At 40.3% G+C, this 20260-nt stretch overlaps 1 protein-coding gene across 1 annotated transcript in view; it reads left to right on the forward strand.

Annotated features, from left to right (window-relative positions):
- The first annotated feature begins 2370 nt into the window (after positions 1-2370).
- Positions 2371-20260, forward strand: part of myo5aa (myosin VAa) — a 64814-nt gene continuing 46924 nt past the window's right edge. The window contains exons 1-2 of the mRNA XM_085366203.1: positions 2371-2585; positions 18600-18710. Of these exons, the coding sequence (XP_085222329.1) occupies positions 2556-2585; positions 18600-18710 (141 nt within the window). The 5' untranslated portion in view covers positions 2371-2555. The remainder of the gene's footprint in view (positions 2586-18599; positions 18711-20260) is intronic.

Below are 20260 nucleotides of genomic sequence, written 5' to 3' on the forward strand. Positions count from 1 at the left end.
TATTTTTAATTTCCAGTCCTTGTCCCCTAGGTGGGTTTTTACATCGACAATTCACAAATAATATATGACTCGCTCAGTTAACCAGAATATGTCACCTAAGGTTTTTGCTATATGTACAGTGGGGCAAAAAAGTATTTAGTCAGCCACCGATTGTGCAAGTTCCCCCACTTAAAATGATGACAGAGGTCAGTAATTTGCACCAGAGGTACACTTCAACTGTGAGAGACAGAATGTGAAAAAAAAATCCATGAATCCACATGGTAGGATTTGTAAAGAATTTATTCGTAAATCAGGGTGGAAAATAAGTATTTGGTCACCTCAAACAAGGAAAATCTCTGGCTCTCACAGACCTGTAACGTCTTCTGTAAGAAGCTTTTCTGTCCCCCACTCGTTACCTGTATGAATGGCACCTGTTTGAACTCATCATCTGTATAAAAGACACCTGTCCACAGCCTCAAACAGTCAGACTCCAAACTCCGCCATGGCCAAGACCAAAGAGCTTTCGAAGGACACCAGGAAAAGTATTGTAGACCTGCACCAGACTGGGAAGAGTGAATCTACAATAGGCAAGCAGCTTGGTGTGAAAAAATCAACTGTGGGAGCAATCATCAGAAAATGGAAGACATACAAGACCACTGATAATCTCCCTCGATCTGGGGCTCCACGCAAGATCTCATCCCGTGGGGTCAAAATGATCATGAGAACGGTGAGCAAAGATCCCAGAACCACACGGGGGGACCTGGTGAATGACCTGCAGAGAGCTGGGACCAAAGTAACAAAGGTCACCATCAGTAACACACTACAACGGCAGGGAATCAAATCCCGCAGTGCCAGACGTGTTCCGCTGCTGAAGCCAGTGCATGTCCAGGCCCGTCTGAAGTTTGCCAGAGAGCACATGGATGATACAGCAGAGGATTGGGAGAATGTCATGTGGTCAGATGAAACCAAAGTAGAACTTTTTGGTATAAACTCAACTCGTCGTGTTTGGAGGACGAAGAATACTGAGTTGCATCCCAAGAACACCGAAGCATGGGGGTGGAAACATCATGCTATGGGGCTGTTTTCCTGCCAAGGGGACAGGACGACTGATCCGTGTTAAGGACAGAATGAATGGGGCCATGTATCGTGAGATTTTGAGCCAAAACCTCCTTCCATCAGTGAGAACTTTGAAGATGAAACGAGGCTGGGTCTTCCAACATGACAATGATCCAAAACACACCGCCCGGGCAACAAAGGAGTGGCTCCGTAAGAAGCATTTGAAAGTCCTGGAGGGGCCTAGCCAGTCTCCAGACCTCAACCCCATAGAAAATCTGTGGTGGGAGTTGAAAGTCCGTGTTGCTCGGCGACAGCCCCAAAACATCACTGCTCTCGAGAAGATCTGCATGGAGGAATGGGCCAAAATACCAGTTACTGTGTGTGCAAACCTGGTAAAGACCTATAGTAAACGTTTGACCTCTGTTATTGCCAACAAAGGTTATGTTACAAAGTATTGAGTTGTATTTTTGTTATTGACCAAATACTTATTTTCCACCCTAATTTACGAATAAATTCTTTACAAATCCTACCATGTGAATTCATGGATTTTTTTTTTTTCACATTCTGTCTCTCACAGTTGAAGTGTACCTCTGGTGCAAATTACTGACCTCTGTCATCATTTTAAGTGGGGGAACTTGCACAATCGGTGGCTGACTAAATACTTTTTTGCCCCACTGTATATACAATTATGAAAATGAAACACAAATATATACCATTAAGGAGGCATTGTCACCAAGTGTATGAAAACTCAAAGAGGTGCCTGCATTGCTGGATGCAATAAATGCACTGAACATGAGTAGGTTTTATATCTGCCTAACCAATTGCATCAATGCCATTATATTATATATATCCCTGATGTTGGCTGCTGGGTGTGTGGAGAGATCACTTACTGTTTCCTTACTTGTCTTCTTAGGCACTGATTTTTCTGACTCACGCTAGGGTAGTACACACTACATGTAGATTATTTATCAGTTATCTGTCCTATATAAGTCGTGATTCTGACTGGATATTATTGCCATTGGTCTTGTGAACTATCACAGGTGATTTAACGTGGCTCTGTCCTGTGTTTCATTGTCTGATGAAGAGCTGGTGTGCTCAAAACGTCATACACCACGAGATGCAATAAAAAACATTATTTTAAAAAAGAAACTGGAGTTCTGCATTGTGCAAATTATTCGAGTGTTTCCTTTCCTTTTCTTTCCTGCGTTCCTTTATGTGTAGTATAAAGCCTTGACCATTAGGGGGCGCCGTTTCCCACGCGGCAGCAGTTTTCCTCCGTTTGGCTGAATCATTTTATCCATCATTATACCCAGAATGCAAAGTGAGAGACAGCGAAACCTCGGCAGCCTGGAGCCTGTTGGGTTATCATGGCGATAAGAGGCACGTCTTCCCCCTGAGTCTCCGTGGCAACAAACGCTTTGCTTTCCCGCTACATGAAAACACACGCTGAGCCCCGAGCAGCGCGGAGACCTGCCGGACTTTCAGCCCAGATTGGAGGAAGGACATAGCGAGTGACCGTCATGGCAGCGTCGGAGGAGCTGTACACAAAGGTAACGCGAGTGTGTAGCTTTGTGTAGGTGCCTGCTTTTTGTAGCCGGTCCGCTAAATAAATGTCCGAATCGTGGCTTCACCCTCTAGGAAAAATAGCTTTATAGCGTTTTGTTCGCCCGACGAACAAAACGCTGAAAGTTTGATTTTTGCACCTCGGGGAATGTGCAGGCTCTGTGTCCGCGGCTGCAAATGAATGAAAACGGGGTTGAAACCGCTTAAATCTCGTGTTTAGGTGTTTACATGTAACCTTGGATGAACAGCTGAAATGGGTGCAGCTGACAGATGCAGCACAGAGTCGTTTCCTCGCCTCTTCCTCCTCCCTTCATAGTCCTCCTTTGCGTGCAGAAACATCTTCCAAAAGATTTACTTTGCCATTGGATCTCCAAAGAGAAAAACACATATATTATTTTTTACGTTCATATTTTAATTTTACTCTCTGGAAGCCAGGGGGCTAGGATGATGCAAAGGCGGTGCCAGCCAACATGGAGGCTCTGCTTTTTCGGCTTTAAACCCTGTTATTTAAGCTTTAGCTCAAACCTTTGCATCGACATATTTTAATGTCAGAGATTACTTTGGATTTAGCTTCTTGGCTCAGTTGTATGAGCCCTTTCTTTATGTACTCTTGGCTCATGCACATAAAGACCGCCGCATCCGGACACTTTAGCATCCTTCCCCTCAGCATCCAGGATGCTCAAAGGCCCTGAAGCCTCGGTGTGGCTGTGCAGACCCAAATAGTCCCTGAAGACACCATGATACTGCTGCTAGAAAGAGGCCTGTGTTGCACTTTTAACTCTCAAGGTCATGCTGTTGTTTTGCTTTTACGTGTTGGTGGTTGTAAATGTGAGGCAGAGATGCAAGAAAGTGGTGTGTGTGCTTGTGTGAGGGAGAGGGAGGGGAGATGAGTCACCCATCCCCCTACTTTGACAGCTGGTGTCTTTAGTGTGTATAACGTTTGTGGTACAAAGACGGTGCAATGATTTCAAACCTGGACTAAACTCTTCTTTTAAGTGAATCTCTGGACCTTTTTGCAGTCTCTGTTACCTAAACAAAGCTCCAAGGAGGAGACAGTTTTAAACCTTTGGTCACCAAAAGGACACTGAAGTATCCTCAGGGCTGTTTTTCTAGAATCAGTTAAAAAGGCATGTGTTAATTGCTGCATGTAGAGCTAAAGCACTGATGGGAAATCATCTGGAAAGAATGACACTTCTCTGCATTGATTAGATCCTATTTAATGTCAACTTTTGCTGGTTAGACTTGATCATGTTTGAATTTTGTGCACCTATTGTTCCTTATCGTAGACTTGGATTGTATTAGAGTAGCTTTGCATGATTTAAAATAATCCCCATTGATCTTGTAGTGAGCCTTTGTTCAGCCCTTCAGTTCATCCAGTGTCAGAATTAACTTTTTTAGCTCCCTTCATTTTTTCCTTTAAGCCATCTTTCTTCTAATTGGCTGCCCCTCACAAACAGAAGGTTTGAATGGCAGGTGGGTGGAGCTTCTGTGCTTTTAGCTTAGAGCTATGTGCCTGAATTCGCTTACTGACATCCGACAGAGCAAAGAATAGAAAAAAACTGTCTGAAACCTGAGCTTTGGGCTCATAGAAACAACTTTTAGGAAGAGCACCACCATTCAAAAGTATCAATACATAGAAGAAAATAAGGAAGAGCAAAATACGTCTTTGCAGACATCCTTCAGAATTGTCACAATTTACTGCATTTTCTTGAGATTGTGAATTAACATGATCAGGCTTTTGCAAAAGGGAAAGAGTGTTAAAGGATGTCCACACAGGAAAAGATGAGCAGCGATATGGCGACCAGAAACCAGGAATGTAAATGAATTTTAGCAGCTTGAAATAACCATCGTTGATTCAGAAGGGATGGATCTAAACTTTAAACTCTAATTTTTTTCCATCTTTTAAGTGAGAAACTCAGGAAACCACTTTGAATTTCTGTCATTTAGCACTTTCCTAGAGGTCATGAGGATTTCAGGTTGCTAGAGATTTCTTGAACAATCTCTAGAGTGTGTCTGCGGCTTTAGAGGGCTACCTATAAAGCCTGGAATGTTCCCAATGACAACCAGTGGGCTAAAAGTCATATGCAAAAAGCGAATCACTTTATATCTGGACAGGGATTAAAGATGTCACCTTTCCTTTTCTAATTTTGTTTTTTTAAACAATAAAGTGATTAACAGAGAAATTGACTGGCAGATTATTAATTAAGGGTTCTGCTGGGATAGAAAAAAAATACACATTAAGATGCATGGATTCTGCTTAAATAGCACTTAGGTGTTCGATTACAACCAGCTACCAATAGATGCTGCTGAGTTTGCTTCCTCTGCCAGCAGGATATGGCTTATAGCCATGCATCGACTGAGCTGCCTGTTTCCATAAAAATCTGTTAAAGCGGTGAAATGGCTTTAAATGCAGGTGAGTGTTTGGTCGTATGTGCTTGCATGGCTGCTGACAAGAGTTCGTTTCTGCTTTGAATGGCACAGTGTATTTTAGGAGGACTCTCTATGTGATTTGCTTTTCCAGCACAGGGGCGGGAAACAGTCTGCCCTCTGTGCACACGAGTCAGCCTTATAGGCGCTTACTGTGCATATGTTATCACAAACATCCACACTCACACACACACACACCAGCAATCTGTGTTTGTCTCCTGCGTGACCTGACTGCCTGTCTAAAGAGAGGTGACTCAGGGGTGAAGTTCTTTGCTTTAAGACTCTAGTCTGTGTTTTGTTTTGTTTGGGTTTTGTTTGTAACTCGGACCAACAATATAAAACGGATCAAGATCAAAACTAGTAAGAGGGAAAGAGAAGCAAAGAGAGGGCGCTCTCGTGGAGAGGAAAGCAAGCTGCACCTTAAAAAGATGACTCAGAGCTGAAAAGGCCTTTTACCGCACAACTGAAGCTTCAAAAATACACTTGAGTGTCATACAGCTGAGTGTTTGCTGCACTATAACAGGCACATGTGCTGTGTTTTTAAAATAGCTAGACTCAACATTGATTTGTAAAACTAAACTCAGAACTAGGGCTACCCCGCATAGCATTTTTTTTTTTTTTTTTTTTTTTGAGCTGAGGTGACCAAGAGTGAGCAGTTGAGCAAGAAGGGGGCGTCTGAGAATATCATAAAGAAAGTTAAAAATATCAGCTCTGCTACGATTACTCAGAAAGTTACAAGCAGTGTACCTATACTGGACTTTACAGGAGGAGGTGTGGCTCTTTCCCAGCTAAAGCAAGAGTGCCATAGATTTTTTTTTTGCAAAGTTGCTAAGTTTGCAACAGTGAAGTGAACTGAAGATTGAAGTTGTCTGCTGAGAGCAAGAAGGGTGTCATGCACTTTGAGCTGAGATGCTGGGTAGTTTTCATATTTAAACAAACAAACCAACAAACCAGTGAAGATCAGAATTGAAAAGAAAACGAACGTGTTCCAGCCGCACTGAAACAGCTTCATGATTCGCCGTGTTAGAGAGCTGAACATGGTTAGACTTTTCTTACCATGCATTGTTGCATATAATGCAATAAGAAGCTCAATAAGCAAAATTTAAAAAAAGCACTCAGTAAGGAACAATCTAAATAAAATACAAAAGAAAGTCATGTAAAAAGGTCAGTGTAATACAACACAAAGTCTTTCTAAGTTGTGTTTATATGGGCTCGTTGAATGATCCAGCGTAAGATCCAGTTTTTCCTTTAATAGTAAAACATAGTAAAGGTTAAGTTGCAAAAACGGAGGAAAAGATAGGCATGCTAATAGTAGGTTAGGTCATTACTGCTATTATTTCTTGGTTGATTATGGTATCACACACAGGCACTAAAATATGTGATTATACTATGAGGCGGTTACAAAAAGATCTCTCTGTAGCTGATTAGAAAATTATTCCCACATGAGGTTTTCACAACGCTCAAATTAGTCTGCATATTGTATATTAATTACAGCACAGTATTTATTTATGCTTTTGTTCTTTTCTAAGATAATTTTTTTGGATAGTGAAGCAATGACAATATGAAAGTGGGGGAAGACGTACAGCAAAGGGCTGCGGGTTCATAATTCAAGTGTCAGTTAAAATGTAAATGTTTTCTACTGTAGGAACTTGCAGCGAGCTTTAAGGTAGTGTGTCAAACTGCAGGAACTGCCCGTTCTTCAGGGACATATCAGAACACAGTACTTGTTTCGCAGTAGGTATATCTGATCGGCCCTGAAAAGCTGCTGTGTGGGGCTTGACGCTGATTGGTTAAACCTATGCTAAAAGCAAAATGATCAACAATGTAAACAACAAGAATGAACAATAATGTCTCAGTTCCAGCAGTTGGTATAATTTTTTTTCATTTGTCAAAATAGTTGCAGAATTGTTACATTTAAATCACTGTTAAGGATTTATGTCATTTAAAAAGAAAATCAATTTCCCAATTTTTACATTTTTAGATTACTTATTATAGATTTTTAATCTTAACTGTTGAGTCACACTTAATTATATTGTTGTTGTTGAACTCAAGACTTGTAGTGGCTGGTTTTTAAATTTTATATTGATATTTTAATTGTAATTTATCCTTCGAGTCTGAAATATTGTTTACACTGAATGTTTTTGTAAGGGTTTTTGGAAGGCTGGCTTTAAAAAGGATATTTAACATAAATATTCTTCTTATTTCTATTATAATATTTATTATAGGGCACGTCAGACCTACCCAGCATTGCTGCAGTGGAAAGGTACTTAAAAAATGTCATATTTTTATTCTCTGTATTGTTTTTGTGATTGTCCAGCTTGTCTCACCTCTAAAAATTCTCACTGTCTCAATTGACATGGGTCCTAAGCTCAAAGAGCTGCAGGTTGTTTCAGCGAAAATGAGAGCTGTATGATACGAGATAACCTGTTGAGCAAGCTGCACATATGGCCACGTGCTAGTTAGTGAAGTCACACAGTGAGAGTAGTCAGGAGCAGATGATGGAAGGGAAAACACCTGCTGTTACATCACTGGTTGGGGTGTTGCCAGCATGTCTGACCTTTTCAACCCATTGACAGCCGTGCATTGTTGCACTTCTGCCATAACTGAATGATCATTTTGTCTCATTTATTCTGGTATCAAGACGCAGACTACCTAAGAGACCTAAAATGTGGACAAACCTTTTTTGAAAATATTATTTTATGACCTCAAGTCTAAGAATTAATTAATTTAGTGGAAAGAAAACCATTAGTTTGCATATTGTAGCTTGATATGCTGATATCCCTAACCCTTATGGCATTAGCCTGAACTGACCTAAACTTGGTATCAAAGTCTTTATTTCTTACATATGTTTATTACATTTTTGTCAATCTATGGAGAATTATAACTAGCAAACACGCTGCAGATGTTAGTTCGACAGAATATCGGTACCTTCATTTTGCTCTAGCCTGTTTCAGTGGTCTGAACATGGCAAGTCAGTGATTGTACAGGATATTAGAAAAAAAAAAAAAGTTCACCTGTTTAAAACACTAATTTCTTGCATAGAGTTGCCTGCAAATAAAAACAACAATAACAACAAAACAAGACAGCGCCACAACCTTTAGTTTTGGCTGCTTTTTTGTGCAGCTGTGTATTAGCCACCATGTTAGCTTGCAGTTTAGTGTGTTTGTCATTATGCACACTTTAGCTGCAAACAGGTGGCCCACAGTTTACTGAGAACCTAAAGTGATATGTTGGACTCCAGTTTAACATTGATGCAGATGACTTTCTGTTTCAGTTATTCACAGTACTGCAATACCATTGTGATACTATAGTGGTAGTATTGTATCGCAGTCTGTCGTGAGTTAGTGTAATTGCCACCCCTATTAAATGTGACATTTTTAATGATACGTTAGCATGCTCGTGTTACAAAACCCAGTTTGATTTAAAAAAACTTCACGAATAGTCAGATCTGTAGGTGTTTTTCCAACTCGTCAGGTGGCAGGTTTTATATTATTCAACGTCATGGGTTTATTTTTTCCCCTTTATCTGTAATTGAGAGCATGTGCATTCAGTTACTGCCATGACCTGGTTAAAGTAATTGCGCAATCATGTTGTACTCGTTCATGCATGAGGTCATTGCAATCCAAACCAAGATACATGGAAGTATTCTATGGCTGAATGTTCGTGAGTAAAATAGCGAGTCCTTTTAATGTGACTGTGTTGATGTATCATCTGATTTTGACCAGAAAGCATAAATAATGACCAGAATTCAATGGTAAAAGAAATAAATAATTACAGAATTTCAATATTGCTTTACGGGAAGATATTACGTTCCTTGAATAGGCTAGCTCCCTTCATGTATCATCCAGGTTCAGTTTTCATCTTTGCAGCTCCCGGCCTGCAGTTGTTTTTCAGAGCGGCTTGTGAGACGGTCCTGTTTACTCGCCGTCTGCCTCGTAGATCATGTGATCAATGAAGGAAGCTGAGATTTTTGTTGACAGACAGCTGGGAAGGCCAGTTGTCTGCCACGAGGCAAGGAAGTTTGGGGAACGTCGTTGAACGCCGCTTGTGTCTGCAGACACAATGGGAAGATTTCATCTGCCAGCGAGCTTTGGAGCTCACTGCTCGATCAGTTAGTGTCTGGTCTTGTGGCGCGTGTGGCTGGAGGCATCCACAAAACCATCAGAGTCACAGCATGAGCTAGAAGCTCGCTCAACAGTCAAAATGAACCGGGAGTTGGAGTATATGTTTCTGAAAGTAAGTTTTTGCTCCTTTTTAAGCTTTAAAGAAATTCCTCCCCTCTTGATTAAATAGTTGTGTCATTATTTTTTAAGGAGATGGATGCTTTTAATGATAAACTGGTGTTTCTCTTTATGTCATATAAAGAACCTTTCTATGCTGTGATTTTGAATTTGGTTTTATTACATTGCCTCTGTAATGTAATAAATCCTGACAATCCTGACACGCCCTTTGAAATGGTTATGTCACTGAAATCAGAAGGACAGTAATAACTTCCACTTAGCAACAAATCAGATTTTAGCCTGTGCTGAGTTTTGTTATCAGAGTAACAGCAACATCTTTGTTATGGTTTGACGAAATTGAATCAGTGGAAGTAGCTTGTAGTTTTTCCTGCCTGTTTTGGATGCACATCTGGCTTTGCAGGCTTCAGTACAACTTTGTTGGTTGGATGGACCAGCAATATGTTCTTCTGGATAACTTATCTAGCACTGTCATTGCTATCACATAGATTTATTTGCTTTTTATTGACTATTTTAAATAACAGCTGGAACTGTCTTCCACTTACTCTGTTGGTGTGTTATGGTGTTGTAAATATAAGAGAGGACAATTGTGGGTCCCATTCTCTGCTCTTATATAGTGCAAAGAGGCAAACAACACTACTCCTACACTATGCCAAGAGTCAGCACTGGCCAAACTAATGTGATTAGATGCTGATCAGCGTCACAGCCTCTTAGTAAGAGATCTTGGGCAGTCAGTAGACGATTGGCACGCTAGTTGTGCCAATGGTCTAGTTGGGAGCGCAGACAATCAAGGTTCCTTCCTACCAAGCTCTCCAACAGCGCTGAAATCTCTCTAAATCTTGGCGTCATGCTGTGTCTGCCCAGCTGAGCAGAAAAACAGCAGATTCTCACATGAGTGGTATCATGTGATGAGGTTTCTGCAGTCTCCATTGACCGCTTTACTGAGAATATGTGAGCAAAACACTTTTTCGCATACCGCTGCGGCTGTCTGGAAGGTCGCCTTTGCCAGTCTGTGCTACAAAATATATTAAGGTTTTCATCCATTTCCGCTTGACTTACTTTTATGAGGTGCAGTGTACTTGTCTAAATTCCTTTTGCTCCTCTGTTCGGTCAAAAGAACAACATTGTCTCAGTCACTAGACCGAGGAATAGATATTTTATTTGAAGACAGTTTAGCTGCGTGTTTGATGTTTCAGGTTGTTCAGCCATAATCCTTCTGAAATGAAAATTATGAGAATCTGAAATATAGTTTTGAAGTTTTTTGCTCTTTTTGTAGCAGGTAGATTACACCCAAAAACCAAATACCCAGAGAAATACAGTCATTTGGAAAATTGTAAATATCACAAAAATCAATAGATTTTCAGTTACATTTGCATGGGAAAAAAGTATAAATCATGAAGGGATTTTTCCTGGCTCCAAATAGGCAGTTAGGGGTGAACCTCTCATGATAAGCATGATTGATCCATAGATAGATAAAGAAGTAGGCTTGTGTTACCTTAGCAAGTCTATGGCTCCTTAATATTTCTGCCTGCAACTGCAGTATGCAGTAAATGTATCACTTTACTGAAGAGGACAAACCCAGCCATGCAGGCTCTCACTTTATGAGAAGGTGAGTTATAAGTGGGGAAAAGAGACTTGCAGTAGGCCAAAAGGTGCCCACTTCTAGAGCGAAAGCTCAGAGCTCCGTATTTGCATCTCTTTAATCTGTTGTTGACTCTGAGCAGAGAGTAAACACTTCTGATGGATGCCCCGCCCCATCGCCACATCCTTGCAACCCCAAAACGTTGCGCTTTACACACTCCCAGCTTCCTGATCTCTGTGACATTGAAAACCTCCAGTACACCTCCAGTTTCTGCATTAGCAGAAATTATTTAATACAGAGAGGCGTTGCAGTCGAATACGGAAGAGTTAAAGCTGAAATGACTTTCAGGACGTCTGCAGGTCTTCTGTGATAACATCAGTTCTGTCATATTCAAAAGGTACCACAATGGCTCCACAGTGTTTGGTGGAAGAGGTTTAATCTTCATCTCAGTAGTTTCTTACTTCTTTCATTTGTTGATTTTTAGATGCTAAGAGCACAAACTTTGGCCGTCATGTAAAGAAGTTGCGGTGTAATTGAGTGAAATACGATTAGCTGGTGTTAAGCCAGAGGTAGCCTAATCAGTTCCTGATCCTTTGTCTCAATTAAACCAGGATTAGCATCAGCTCAACTTGCAACTTCAAGACCTTTCCCTTCTGTCCCCTACTGTGTACTGAAAACCTTAAGTACAGGAAGAAATCATTTTTGAGATTAAAAATGCGTTACACAAACCCAATCCCAAGATTGTGCTATTTGACCCTTAAAAAGAACTAAAATACAGGATTTCTTCTTTTAAATCATTGTCTTCTGAATGTAGCCAATATGAAACAGCTGGAGCATCTGCTATGCTCTCCCCCCCGTATATATAAAGTATATATAGTGTCAGCTAAATTGTTGGTTTATGAGCCAATCATCAATGTTTGGAGCAGGGAAGAGAGCTAAAGCAACATCTTTTAGACGGCAGACGATATAAGAAGCTGCACCAAGACATAGTATGAGATAAATATGTTACTTTCATCCATGAAGTCATGCAAAGCTGCTCTAGTAGTCCATGTGGTATTCAATGAAACCTATACTACAAATCTATTTAAAAACAAAAGTAATTAAAATAAAGTTGACCCTGAGATACTTCCAGAGAAGTATCCTCTTCCACTTGGGGTAGCAACTCATTCCCATCTTGGAGTGGGCGCTCCACCCTGGGTGGGCTTTGCTCACTCTTAGATATAAGGCCTCAGTCATTTAGGAGGAGCTCAGAGTAGACCCTCCATAGCTCCACTTGTACTAGCTTGATTTATTATTTTCAGAGAGCGCTTAAAATGGGGAAGGTTCATTTTAGAAAAAGGTGTTATGTCTAAAAAAAGTGTTCCCTTCATATTTCATACTTACATTTGTATACATGGAAAATCTTCCTGCATGCCAAGGGTCAGGGGAATAAACCGCCAGTGGAGGTCATTTTGCTGCCTCCAAATTCACGAGAATCTATTTCACGGCAATTTGCTGCTTATTTGATTTTATTTTGATTCACTGACAGTCAAAGAATGACCGCCAGATCAGTGTATGGACGTATTATGCTCAATGGATCTGGAATCGAGCACAATATGTTCCCTTTAAACTGTTTTAATAAACAAGTCAGTGACTCTGTCTTTTCCTGAACTGTAAGAAAATAAACTGGATACGCCAGGATTAGTTTCAAATTAGAACAACAATGAGGGACAAATGGAAGTTAATGCTGCAATGTTTATGTGCTGGTTATACTGTGATATTGATAAGAGATGTTGTTTTCTCTTTAGGAGTGAACACATTTTAAATCGCCACACAGAAAACATTTCATCCTTGCTTTGCTGCGACCAAGCATGTGCTGCATGGACGTGTCTTGCATTCAGCATGTGGGGGAGAAAGTAGAGACACTGTAGTCACATGATTGCTGATGTCACACATGCTCTGACGTCTTTGCTCCTTTATTGTCATGCCTCCCCTCATTGTCTGCCACCCCAGAAGACACCAGCCTAGCCTAACCAGCCTCCATCCATCCCTTCCACCATCCACCCGTGTCTCTCTGTCTGTCTTTGAGGCAGACAGTCGCTGCACCCCGACTCATCACATTTTTCTCTCCAGCATTTAGATGCTATTCTTTTCCAGCTTCTTTTTCACTGTGGACGATGATGTCCTTGAAACATGTAGATGTCTGTCAGTTTCTGTGTGTGATTGCGAGTGTGTGAGAGAGACTGCGTGGTTTCAACCTACATCTCTCCTCTATTTCCGAACCCAGGGGAATTTGTTGGACTATAAATATGATTCATTACCTCTGCAGCTGTACTACAGTGCTGTCTTTCCTTTCCCCCTCCATGTATGTCTGCTAATGTGCAAATTGGGAGCATATTTCAGTGTTAACTAATTCAGGATAATCGTGCCTCACACCTAGTGGTGTGTGAAACAAGTGCTCTGTGTGTGTGTGTGTGTGTGTGTGTGTGTGTGTGTGTGTGTGTGTGTGTGTGTGTGTGTGCTTTTTGTGACAATTACCAGGATCAGAAAGTGTGCAGCTTTGCCTCTGTGAGGTGTGATGATGCTCAGAACTTGCTGTTGCTATTTTTAGTCTCCATCCTCCTCCTCTTCTCCTCCTCCTTCTCGTTCTTTCTGCCTCTTTGTTGCCATGAGGCTGGCTGCTGGGATGGTCTAACACAGGGAGTGATGACATGTTGGAATGAGGAGGAAGATGGTAAAAGCCTATATTCACCTGCTTATAATTCCATCCAATCTGTCTCTCTTAATTCCTTTTAAGTAGCTTTATGTGTATAGAAATCATATATATTAACAACCACTTATGAGTGTTTTGTGTCTTATTTATCTGTGATTGCCATGCCAGTGGAAAATCCCTTCGCTCCTACTTTGAAATTTCAGTTGCTGCGAACCAAATAGACTCTGCAGAGAGTTTCTCATACTGCAGTTGAACAGGCTCCAACTCCACACTCATGGACTGCAGCTGGAAACGGTAGCCTTTGTTTGGGTCATCTGAAGATCCACTTTTACGCTGGAGGATCACTTTAACCAGAAATTTAATCAGGTGAACAACTGGTTTATGTACAGGTACGCCAAACTCACCAAGGCTGCAGAGGAGATGAGGCAGTTTGAGTCTGTTCACTGGATGAGGAACTCACTATAGAGCCAACGTATTGTTGCTCTGTTATTTGTTACCAGAGTATGCAGTGAGATATAGTTTTGCAAGTGACACAGAAAAAAAGAAATGCGTAAATTACATTCTCATTCAAATCCTGCTCATTGAATACAGCTAATTATCAAAGGACAGTGTTGGGTGGATGTTACTGAAAAACTTTGATTCTTGTCTGTACCAGGGGCACTGGACTCTGTTTTTCTTGGATTAATATTTTTGATAAGAAAAAAAGACTTCAATAAGAGAAAATACAAAGGTTATGGGTTCAACAAGCCCTTGTTTATTTTCTAGAATAAAACTAGTCCATACTGAAAAACTTTTCATCATTTCCTCCTTTTTTTAAAATATTCTGTTTGGCTGATAGAAAACTTACATACACTATCCTCCCGAGATCCAGCCTATGCAGTATGCCCTCTTTTTATTCCCACTTTTTATTCCAACAAACTTTCCTCACAAGAAAGTTACAGCTGCCAACTTTAAAGCCACAACCAAACATATCGACCATGAGTTAATGATGGTGGTCGTTATCTGGCACAAAGCAAAATCTCTCTGAAGTTGGAAGGAAAATGGTGGAAAGCTTTTTATGCGTTTACATGAGCTGAGCATGGAGGAACAGTTTCTGCTGTACGGGCTGGTAGAGTAAGGCCAGTTTTCCAGCAGCTATGCCAATAACCTGACCTGTAATATTAAGATCACAATCTTTAACATGATTGTACAGCCTGTGCTGCTTTGAGAAGACTAAACGGAGAGAAAACACCAATATAAACATGAAAAGAACCTAAACCTTCATGAGTAAAAGCTTAAAAAGGACGTTTCATTTAAATCTACCTTCTTTCTTGTTTTAGGAGTTTTGTGCCGCTCAGTCAAACATGCTGTTTGATAAGTTTTTGCCTTGCAGAGTGGTGTTTATACTTGTCTTAGGCAGATGGTTGCCTCTCCGTGAGCCAGAGGTTTCTTTTTATAGTCTTTACCTTGCAGTATAAAGGTTTTGAGGCCACTGTTGTTGTGATTGTGTAAATAAACTGGATCAAAATGTCTGGAGAAAGCTTGGTAGGGGCCATTGGCATGTCGATGAATGTTGCTCTATTTCATGCTTTCATTTAAGAAAACATGCATTTGATCATGTCTGATTTTTTTCCAGTAATGAACATTAAAAGTGGCTCATCTGAAGCGACGTAGCAGAATTTACCAGCAGCCTCTCTAAAAATGATCTCAGCAGCCATCCCAAAAGAATGTCACTTTTACTAAAATTGTTCTGTTCTCTTGTAGAGAGTTATCTATTTATTTAATTTTGAATAAAATTACTGTAAATCCACTGGAATTCAAATAACAAAGTGTCTCTTATGAGAGATAAGGCAGGATGTTTGATGCTGCAGATGATAGCGAGCATCGGTGTCAGACAGTAATGTGGTTGAATCCTGTGGTTTGATCATTTGGGTGGTGTGTGAGAGCTTCTTCCTTTTAGCTGCTGTTTCATGTGTAACTCGGCACAGACGCATAGATGTGCAGTTTCTCCGTCTCTCATTGTCTTCAAACATACTGAATACAACAAACATAACACTTATTGTGTGATACATTAGCTCATATTTGTAGATTTATCAGCTAGTACTGGCTTATCTAAGACATGCTGGTATTGCTATAAAGTAGGTGCTGGTGAGTAATTGCAGTACAGAAATGCAAAAGATATCCAACTTTAAAATGTCACAACACGGGGACTATAAGGCTGTAGAAGGCTACTGTAGAAGTAGCTGTTGTGCATTTTGCAGACTTTAAATGGTCATTTGCAGGCCTTTAAAAATCCAACTTTGGATCCACTGTCACAAAAGCATTTATATACTTCTTTTCTACTAATAGATTGCTGCTGCATATCCAGGCTTGGTGCTGTTTGGAGAACCAGTCCACATGAGAACTGTAATTTCTGAGACTGTAACGAATGTTAAAAATTGATCTGTTCACTTTATTGCGGCTAATTAGTCCCGTTTTTGTTTTTTTTGTTTTTTTGTATTTTTGTTTTTTTTCCCTCTTTCAAATGGGCTTCTTGTGAAAAACCTTTGGGACTTGTGGGGTCACTCTGAGGTAACGCATAACTTCCTCTCTACCATTCAGCAAGCAGCAGCACCCAGACAGAGTTGTGCACTCCCTGTGTGACATTGTGTTGCCTCTGCCTTTCTCTCCAAGTGTAGCACATTGTCAGACAACATTGCCGTTATCAAATTTGACCCTGCTACCCCCTTAGTTGGGCAAAGCTTTAAATATTTCCTATTTATTATCATTATTAACTCAGACATTTAAAAGATGGTATTCAGGACAGCCCTAGTAATTTCCACCTGGGGGATTCTGGGCTGAATCTGCCAATCATTGGTAGGTGCCATTGGTGGTTTAACCTCGTAGGCCACCTATACAAGTTCTAACTTCATCCCAGTAATTTTGTGTCCTGCACTGGTTCCCTTTTATATGGATGCCAAAACCTGGCAGTTTGGGTAACAACACTGCTTCAATGGAAGAGTTGACTTTTAAGAGTTTTAGTTTTTAACCTCTTGGGAACACAACTCTATTCGTTTTAATGTGATAGTATCCTATTTTTACACACCTTAAATATTCCCTATTTACTGTGTTCCATGCATATCTTTTTCTTTTTTTCAAATTTTCTTCATCCTCTAACTTACAAAGATGCTCGCTCATTTCTAAGTGCCATTCTCATTTTTCTTAAGTGCCACACTATACATAGCCTAAATATACAGGTCACAGTGTTTAGTGTTTCTGCACCAAAAGAGAGAGAGATAGGAATAATGTGCATAACCTGAGGACTTGATAGAGCTTCCATCCATCATCTATCCCTTTCTGTGTCTGGGCCATGGGGCAGCATTCTCAGCAGCGATGGCAGGCTCCCTCTCCCTGGCAATCTCATTCTTTTGGTCACTACCCAAGCTTGGGACCATGGGGTATGAGGGGAGGACTTGGATCGACCGATAAACCAATAGTTTTGTTTTCACAGTCAGCTCTGTCTTTACCAAAACTTACCAGTGCACCTGAGGTGGTTTGCAGACAATTGTGACGGGGCTGGAATGAGAATCAGCACTTTTTTACAGGTGAAAAAACCCCTAATTGGTTCACAAGGCTCTAAAATATTAAGACTCAACAGTTTCTCTGCTAAAGCTGCCATTTCACCCCCACCACTCTCATGCACTATGAAGGGAGGGTTCATGAGGATTTGTGTGACTATGAGGTCATGATTCAGATGATCGGTAGTGAAGCAGCAGACAAAATTAACCACTTATTCTCCCGTTATGCTCCTCTACAGTGAGGTCTTTGTCTTTTGCTTCTGTGAAATCGTCATGAGCAGTTTACGTAATGAAGGTTAAAAAAAGTCCTTTAGGCCTGAGAGCGTTCCTGAAAGTTCAACAAGGATTTTTATCGTCATGTGCTCATTAGATGCTCTGGAAAAAATTGGCACTTTTAATATTTCTGTATTAAAAGTTATTCCTGTTCATTTTTCCCCTTTTGTAATGTTAAATATGCTGCATGGTTCTCCAGCTGACTCCTGTACAGTTGGGCTTCCTTGCATAAGTGTGGGCATGCGTCACCATTTATAAGCTAGTCTCTTCAGCCATGTGACCGGCAGCGTCCATCACTGTATTCTCACATTTCTGTGATCAGCTGATTGCCTCCGGTCACATGTATGTAAGGCCTGAAACACTTTTCTGGTGATGCCTGTGTGTTTGTGGGTTTGAAGTTATTATCATGCAAGATCCACTGCTGCTTTCTTTAGTCAGTATAAGCTAGTGTTTGTTCAGTTGTTTGTTTCTATAACTTAACTGACCATTAGGAGCTGAGTTCTCATGACTGTGAAACACAGAACCCAGTGTTTTCTCTGAGGTCACGGATATTAAAAGGATATATTGGATATATTAAAAAGGAGGCGTTTTAGTAAAACTGTCCTGTTGTCCTCCTCCATTTGAATTGAGCAGAAGGAAACCTAAGTGATTTGTGTTGGCATGGAGCATCAGGTGGAGTGGGTTTATCCAGAGATGTGAGAAAAGGGGAGATATGTCACTCAGTGAATCGGGAGTTCAAATTTATGGAAGAATTCTGCAACAGCGAAGATGGTTATATGTGTATAACTTCCAGGGAGGAGAAAAAACCTTATTTTGTAAAAAGGGCAGAAAGCATGGGTTGTTTTTGTTTGTTTGTTTCTTTTTAAATTACACATAGAAATGGCCCATAGGTATGAATGTGAGTGTAAATAGTTGTCTGTCTCTCTGTGTTAGCCCTGTGACAGACAGGCCACCTGTCCAGGGTGTACCCCACCTCTTGCCCTACAATAGCTGGGATAGGCTCCAGCACCCCCCGGCGACCCTGTGATAGATGGATGGATGGATAATTTCATTTAAAAATCATGGCTGGGAAAACGATAGAAATTTGGATGTCCATAGAAACGGTCCTGTGTTTAATACTATAAACGCAGCAGCATCTCTGCAGTTTTTATGCAAGTATTAAAGCACTTTATTGTGTACCTGATGTGAAATAACATGTCTGGTTTCTAACTTTATCTGTTTTTGTTTTTTGTGTGTGTTTTTCTGTGTCTCAGTGTGCTCGGGTTTGGATACCTGATGTAGAGGAGGTGTGGAAGTCTGCTGAGCTCACCAAGGACTACAAAAGTGGAGATGTCTCCCTGCAGCTCATGCTGGAAGATGGAAAGGTGAGGATGATAAGAAGAGGAGCAGGGTGGGGGAAGAAACAGCCTCTTCCTCTTTGTTTTTCCCCCCCTCTTCTTTCTCTTGGTGTTTCTGTCTCTCTGCAGGATTCCTTTATGGAGAGCGCTAATGATAAAACCAATAACCACTAATGAGATGTAGCAGAAACAAAGATGCCCCGTGGAGCATTTTTAATGTATCTCAGTACATTTAATTTGTTGGCTTAGAATAAAAACAGCTACCAGCATGAAGCTATTCCTTACCATGAGGCACTCATTTAAATGAATGCCTGATAGTGGCTGAACCATTTACTATATTGCCCGTAGTGATTTAAGATTTATGCAGTCATATTTAAAAACACAGACTATTAACAAATCGAAAGAAACACCAACATAAAGTGTCTCGAGTGTGTTGAGCCTCTGCTTCCTATCAGAACAGCTTCAACACATCTTAGTATCGATTCTCCAAGTCTGTGGAGATGAAGCATCATTCATCCAAAAGATGCTCCAAAATTTGTTGTTTTTATGATGGGCATGAAGAATAGGATAAAGGTTTTGTTCTGTTTAGCTTCTCAGCTGCTTAATATCGCTAAAACTTCAAACATTTAAAATTTAATTTGTTGAAAAGTGCCAAAGAACAATCAACAGATTTTGGGTGTCAGTAAAGGTCAGATGGAGGGAGGTTCATGAGGTTTTTTCCTTTTTGTTCAAGCTAAATGTCACAAACTACCTATCCCTGGGCTTTACGCTGCCATAAAAGTAGTAACAATCCAGGTTAGCCAAGGTTACTATAGCTGAGTAAAAATAAATTAAAAATGAAAATAGGTGCAAAAACCTCTTTCAGTAAAATGAAATAACTCAATTCAAAACCAGACTTAGAAAAAATATAAAAATAAGATAAATGTATAGAAGACGTCTTCTGTCTGATGAGGCAGATGTTGTTGTTTTTGAGTCACCTACCCCTCCGTATACCCTCCAAATTAACTAATTAACAAGACTAAAGTCGACACTAAAACAAAGCATTTTCAAAAAAACCCCAAAAAATTAAATGAGCAAATCCACTCAAACCGAAACTAATTTTTTTTTTCTTCCAAAAAGCAATTAAAATATGCAAAATAATTGAATAGTTATACAGCTTTGGTGCAATATGCTCATGTGTGTTAGATGACCTCTGCTGATCATAATAACTCAATTATTCTGTGAAAGATGTAGCTAATCTGTCTCAATCTTGATATTGTTTTCCTGAAGATTTCCTCTTACTGAACCAAATATCCTTATCAGACAAGTATCTGAAATACAGTACATCCATCTCACAAAGATATAAAAGGAGCGAGCAGCAGAAGCTTTCACACAGAAAGAGGGGAGCGAAAATGAAAACAACATTTATACTCTCAAGCTTTGAGCGGTGGAAAATCAGTAGCCTGTCTCATGACATTTCTGAGAACGTGGATATGAAATAGTGTTCAAATACCCTGTTAGCGTGGACCTCTGTTAGTGGTTATATAAATGATCTGATCTCTTCAGAAAGCCCCAGACAGAAAACAGCAGCATGGAAA

This window comes from Diplotaxodon limnothrissa, linkage group LG1 (genome assembly GCF_057381915.1).
Source record: "Diplotaxodon limnothrissa isolate DT_005_m linkage group LG1, D_limnothrissa_male_GT1.1, whole genome shotgun sequence".
NCBI classification, from domain to species: Eukaryota; Metazoa; Chordata; class Actinopteri; order Cichliformes; family Cichlidae; genus Diplotaxodon; species Diplotaxodon limnothrissa.